The 6461-nt window shown below is 40.2% G+C and overlaps 1 protein-coding gene and 1 non-coding gene across 2 annotated transcripts; both read left to right on the top strand.

Annotated features, from left to right (window-relative positions):
- The first annotated feature begins 418 nt into the window (after positions 1-418).
- On the top strand, positions 419-515 carry trnas-aga (transfer RNA serine (anticodon AGA)). Its single transcript is given in 2 exon segments — positions 419-455; positions 471-515. It is a non-coding gene; the product is annotated as a tRNA-Ser (tRNA).
- A 4051-nt stretch (positions 516-4566) lies between these two features.
- On the top strand, positions 4567-6002 carry ppdpfb (pancreatic progenitor cell differentiation and proliferation factor b). Its single transcript, XM_062051870.1, has 5 exons — positions 4567-4723; positions 5113-5196; positions 5277-5354; positions 5511-5604; positions 5677-6002. The coding sequence occupies exons 2-5, from the start codon at positions 5142-5144 to the stop codon at positions 5789-5791; spliced, it is 342 nt and encodes a 113-aa protein (XP_061907854.1). The 5' UTR covers positions 4567-4723; positions 5113-5141; the 3' UTR covers positions 5792-6002.
- The last annotated feature ends 459 nt before the right edge of the window (positions 6003-6461 follow it).

The raw sequence follows: 6461 nt of genomic DNA, 5'->3' as shown, positions 1-6461 counted from the left end.
TTAATTTTCAAGATTCCGGTTAGATAAGTTGTCATTTCCCACCTGGCAACGTTGGGCAGCAATGGCACGCAGACGGACGGAAAAGAATAAAGAGCTCGCCTCGCTCTTGTTTTGAAATTTGCTATTTGATTAATTGATTGTGGCGCCAATATTATTGAACTGAACATGATTTAATCATAACTTTTTACGAGATGGTTTGGCTTTTTTGCTCCACTCCTGATTGGCTACTAGTTTACCATGTGACTAGCACGAGGTCAGCGTCGATCATATTTAACACGTTTAATGTCAGTTTTTCAGCCAACCGGAGAAGAAGTTAATGTCAAATTGAAGTAATGACTTCCTTTAATGATATAAAATATATCCAGATAATTATATATATAAAACAATATATATAGTATCAGCCTCGACTGTATTCCATGTTGTCGTGGCCGAGTGGTTAAGGCGATGGACTAGAAGGTAACTGACTAGTGATCCATTGGGGTCTCCCCGCGCAGGTTCGAATCCTGCCGACAACGTCATATTTTTCTTTAGCTGACGTACATTCTTTGGGACGACAAAACGTTTAACATTTTACTTCATCTAACCAACGGATGATGAAGACGTCAACTTTGTGCGTAATTGGACGTGTCACCACGAAGACAAAGGAGTGACCACAAGAGGGCGCTGCCCGCACACCAACCGGATGTTCTACGAGCAGACAACAATACACTCATATTAAGTGACCACACCGGAAAACACTCAAAGTCCGAACTTATCACCGCTGCTGGTAGCTTTTAAACACTTGAAAGGAGACGTGTCTAAACAGTAATAATACAAATACTCAATTTGAAAATACACCAAAAAAAACAACCGTTTTTTATCAATTAAAAGTATCAGAGCTGCGTACGGTAATAAGTTACTTTCCACTTCTGATTACAATTAAGGTTTACTTGTGAAGATAAATATGAATAATTATGTAACCTATGTTTATGGACTTGCATCTTTGTTATGTTAAGTTCCTGTTAAAGCTGTTATCGTACGTGGTTCTTAACCTGGGTTCGATGGAACTTTAGGGCTTCTGTGAGTCGGCCTCAGGGCTTCTGTGAGTCGGCCTCAGGGCTTCTGTGAGTCGGCCTCAGGGGTTCGGCCGAGGTCAAGACACACCCGACTCATCGTGGAAGTACAAACTTCTCCCTGTCGGCGTATTACGGATACAACAACAGCTGACTGGATTGCAGGTGTGTCATTTGTTGTGAGTTTGCATGCACTGTGTTGCTTTTGTTCTTTGAACATTAAAACATTAACGAGATTGTTGCGTTCAAATGTCTATTAAGTACATTAATGGTAAGAATGTTGCGTTCAAGTGTTTACCAAGTAAAACATAATCAGGAGTGTTGCGTTCAAATATCTACTAAGTACATCAATAGTAAGGATGGTGTGTTCAAGTGTTTACCAAGTAAAATAATAGGGGGAGTGTTGCGTTCAAATGTCTACTAAGTACATCAATAGTAAGGATGGTGTGTTCAAGTGTTTACCAAGTAAAATAATAGTTGGAGTGTTGCGTTCAAATATCTACTAAGTACATCAATAGTAAGGATGGTGTGTTCAAGTGTTTACCAAGTAAAATAATAGTGGGAGTGTTGCGTTCAAATGTACTAAGTACATCAATAGTAAGGATGGTGTGTTCAAGTGTTTACCAAGTAAAATAATAGTTGGAGTGTTGCGTTCAAATATCTACTAAGTACATCAATAGTAAGGATGGTGTGTTCAAGTGTTTACCAAGTAAAATAATAGTGGGAGTGTTGCGTTCAAATGTCTACTAAGTACATCAATAGTAAGGATGGTGTGTTCAAGTGTTTACCAAGTAAAATAATAGTTGGAGTGTTGCGTTCAAATGTCTACTAAGTACATCAATAGTAAGGATGGCATGTTCAAGTGTTTACCAAGTAAAATAATAGTGTTGCATTCAAATGTCTACTAAGTACATTAAAAGTAAGAATGTTGTATTCAAGTGTTTACCAAGTAAAACATTAACGAGAGTGTTGCAATCAAATGTCTACTAAGTAGATCAATAGTAAGAATGTTGTGTTCAAGTGTTTATCGAGTAAAACATAAACAGGAGTGTTGCATTCAAATGTCTACTAAGTACATCAACAGTAAGAATGTTGTGTTCAAGTGTTTACCGAGTAAAACATAAACAGGAGTGTTGCATTCAAATGTCTACTAAGTACATCAACAGTAAGAATGTTGTGTTCAAGTGTTTACCAAGTAAAACATAAACAGGAGTGTTGCGTTCAAATGTCTACTAAGTACATCAACAGTAAGAATGTTGTGTTCAAGTGTTTACCGAGTAAAACATAAACAGGAGTGTTGCATTCAAATGTCTACTAAGTACATCAACAGTAAGAATGTTGTGTTCATGTGTTTACCAAGTAAAACATAAACAAGAGTGTTGCGTTCAAATGTCTACTAAGTACATCAATAGTAAGAATGTTGTGTTCAAGTGTTTACCGAGTAAAACATAAACAGGAGTGTTGCATTCAAATGTCTACTAAGTACATCAACAGTAAGAATGTTGTGTTCAAGTGTTTACCAAGTAAAATAATAGTGGGAGTGTTGCGTTCAAATGTCTATTAAGTACATCAAGAGTAAGGATGGTATGTTCAAGTGTTTACCAAGTAAAACATAAACAGGAGTGTTGCGTTCAAATGTCTACTAAGTACATCAATAGTAAGAATGTTGTGTTCAAGTGTTTAGCAAGTAAAATAATAGTGGGAGTGTTGCATTCAAATGTCTACTAAGTACATCAATAGTAAGGATGGTGTGTTCAAGTGTTTACCAAGTAAAATAATAGTGTTGCAATCAAATGTCTACTAAGTACATTAAAAGTAAGAATGTTGTGAGCAAATGTTTACCAAGTAAAACATAAACGAGAGTGTTGCGTCCTAATGTCTACTAAGTACATCAATAGTAAGAAGGTTGCGTTCAAGTGTTTACCAAGTAACACATTAATGAGATTGTTGCGTTCAAATGTCTATTAAGTACATCAATAGTAAGAATGTTGCGTTCAAGTGTTTACCAAGTAAAACATTAACGAGATTGTTGCGTTCAAATGTCTACTAAGTACATCAACAGTAAGAATGTTCTGTTCAAGTGTTTACCAAGTAAAATATAAACGAGAGTGTTGCGTTCAAATGTCTACTATAAGTACATCAATAGTAAGAATGTTGCGTTCATGTGTTTACCAAGTAAAACATAAATGAAAGTGTTGCGTTCAAATGTCTACTAAGTACATCAATAGTAAGAATGTTGTGTTCAAGTGTTTACCAAGTAAAACATTAACGAGGTTGTTGCGTTCAAATGTCTATTAAGTACATCAATGGTAAGAATGTTGTGTTCAAGTGTTTACCAAGTAAAACATTAACGAGATTGTTGCATTCAAATGTCTACTAAGTACATCAATAGTAAGAATGTTGTGTTCAAGTGTTTACCAAGTAAAACATAAACAGGAGTGTTGCGTTCAAATGTCTACTAAGTACATCAATAGTAAGAATGTTGCGTTCAAGTGTTTACCGAGTAAAACATAAACGAGAGTGTTGCGTTCAAATGTCTACTAAGTACATCAATAGTAAGAATGTTGTGTTCAAGTGTTTACCAAGTAAAATAATAGTGGGAGTGTTGCGTTCAAATGTCTACTAAGTACATCAATTGTAAGGATGGTGTGTTCAAGTGTTTACCAAGTAAAATAATAGTGTTGCATTCAAATGTACACTAAGTACATTCAAAGTAAGAGTGTTGCGTTCAAATGTCTACCAAGTAGATCAATAGTAAGAATGTTGCGTTCAAGTAAAACATAAACGAGAGCTGTGATGTTCATGCATGGTTCATTTTATGCACCAGTAATAAAACATGGTAACACTATAGTTTGGGGAACATATTCACCATTAATTAGTTTCTTATAAACATGCAAATTAGTACCATATTGGCTCTTAACTAGTCACGATTAAGTACTTATTAATGCCTTATTCGGCGTGGCCTTATTATAACCCTAACCCTCTAACCCTGACCCTAACAAATAACTCTAAATTAAGTCTTTGTTACCTAGAATATGTTCCCCATACTAAAGTGTTACCAAAAACATATAACTTTGTCTTGAATTGGAAAAAAAAGAACGTTTTATTTTTCACCAAAGAAGGGTTCGGTGAATGCGCATATGAAACTGGTGGGGTTCGGTACCTCCAACAACACTTATACAGTATTATGCCTTGAGCTCTTATTTTGAAGGCGCAAAGAGCGGAAGTGGTGACACGGTGTGGTGGAGCGGAGTTTTGAAAACAAAGGACATAAAGTGGTCCTCGTGTAAAACTGGAGCCTCCGTGTTTGTTATTATGTACTTTTATACAGTATAGGCGACATATATCAACCCTCGGTTACAATAATGCGAGCTTGTGAAGGTTTTTTTTTTGTCGTTTTATGTCAGTGTTATTGTTACAATACGGGGGGCGTGGCCTGGGACTGCAGGAGTCCCGGCTGTAGCCCCGCCCATGTCGTGACGTCACACAGCGAGTGGATAAATAGGGGAGCTGCCGGCGCCGCCCTCACAGCAGCTTTGACTCCAGCCGCGGACGTCACGCGGAGGCTTTCTTCTGCCTACAAAAACCTCGTTTTCAGATGGGAGCCGTCGCCTAGCGTTCAGACCTCAGCCTCGCCGACTTACCGCTCAGCGCGTCTGGCTCACTAAAAGGTGACAAAACGTTGTTTAATGTACGAGTACAAATATATACATTGTGTGTGTACGAGTACAAATATATACATTGTGTGTGTGTGTGGGGGCTAGCATGCTAACGGCTACATCCACCCGCGTCTTCCTGCTCCGTTTTAGGACACAAAATGTCGCCTCGTCCTTTCGCCCATGAAGATATCGACACATTTGTACGTGATGACATAAATTGTATTTTGGAGATTTAAAAAAAAAACCAAACCATGCTAGCCTCCCCCCTTTTTCTAGCCTATGCGCGTTCACGCGCGTTGGCTTCACAACAAGGACGACGTGAACGCGCCGGTGGAACGTAAACATTGTGCTCTGTGTGGATGACGTCATTGTTGACTAGTAATGGGACGTGGACTCCGCAGGGTCGTCTGGTCCATCAAGCAGCAGCGCCATGGCGGCCATTCCAGCGGGCGGTTCTCTAGTGGCCACCACAGACTACTACCGAAGTCAGTACCAGCGTGGGGGTCAGAGGTCACATTCATATTTGACTGACCCCTCCCCCCTATCCCCCCCCACCCCCCCGCAGGGCGCATTGGATCGACATCCAGCAGCAGTTCGTGTGGCAGTTCGGAGTACAGCGGCGAGGTCATTCCTCACCATCCAGGTGGGCGTGGTCACGCGATTCTTTTGTTTTACAGCAGTAAACATCGAGGGCAGAGGGGGCGGGGCTAGACTACCCCCTCCAGGGCATAGGGGGCGGGGCCTGACTCACTTTGTTTACACATGTTTGACCTGATGATGAAGTTGTGGCGTCCTGCAGGACTTCCCAAGCAGGACTCTGGTCACTGGTGGTCCAGTTTCTTCTTTGGGAAGCAGCCAGGAATGACACCTCTGACTGAGGAGGCCCAGCAGAGGTGAGCGCACACACACTCACACTCCAAGCCAGCAGGGGGCAGAGCAGCACCCACAGTGTGTGTGTGTCGCAGGGTGGGTCTTCCGGGTGTGCGGACCAACGGCGACATCACCTGCGTTGCCAAGGAGATGGTGATGCAACGCCAGGTGAGCGAGGGCGGCGACGCCGGAAGCCCCGCCTCCTCTTGATGCCGCCGACACATTCTCACGTCCACGCCCGACGCTAGGTGACGGGAGGACGCCCCGTTTACATTTTTTTCTTTTGTACTAGTAGTTTAGAATGGTGTGTTGTAACTTTATTGATGATGTCATACTTGTGTATTTGTACACCATAAGAACCTTTTTTTTTTCACTTTGTCACCCTGGTTGGAAACTAAATGCAATAAACGGTTGCATCTTATTGTTCCTGTCACATGACATCAATAGGAAGCAGTAATTATTGTTCCTGTCACATGACTTCAATAGGAAACAGTAATTATTGTTCCTGTCACATGACTTCAATAGGAAACAGTAATTATTGTTCCTGTCACATGACTTCAATAGGAAACAGTAGATATTGTTCCTGTCACATGACTTCAATAGGAAACAGTAATTATTGTTCCTGTCACATGACTTCAATAGGAAACCTAAATTATTGTTCCTGTCACATGACTTCAATAGGAAACAGTAGATATTGTTCCTGTCACATGACTTCAATAGGAAACAGTAATTATTGTTCCTGTCACATGACTTCAATAGGAAACAGTTATTATTGTTCCTGTCACATGACTTCAATAGGAAACAGTAATTATTGTTCCTGTCACATGACTTCAATAGGAAACTAATTATTGTTCCTGTCACATGACTTCAGTAGGAAACC

Source organism: Entelurus aequoreus, linkage group LG07, assembly GCF_033978785.1.
Source record: "Entelurus aequoreus isolate RoL-2023_Sb linkage group LG07, RoL_Eaeq_v1.1, whole genome shotgun sequence".
In the NCBI taxonomy this organism is placed as follows: Eukaryota; Metazoa; Chordata; class Actinopteri; order Syngnathiformes; family Syngnathidae; genus Entelurus; species Entelurus aequoreus.
Note: the sequence above shows the minus strand (reverse complement) of the source record. Positions and strands in the feature narration are given on the sequence as shown.

What these genes read in the sequence shown, in the direction of transcription:
- ppdpfb (XM_062051870.1), top strand. Translation starts at nt 5,142, where the DNA reads ATGGCGGCCATTCCAGCGGGCGGTTCTCTAGTGGCCACCACAGACTAC. An exon ending in GGTCATTCCTCACCATCCAG is followed by an intron (nt 5,355 to 5,510) that starts GTGGGCGTGGTC and finishes GGCGTCCTGCAG; the next exon opens with GACTTCCCAAGCAGGACTCT. An exon ending in ACTGAGGAGGCCCAGCAGAG is followed by an intron (nt 5,605 to 5,676) that starts GTGAGCGCACAC and finishes TGTGTGTCGCAG; the next exon opens with GGTGGGTCTTCCGGGTGTGC.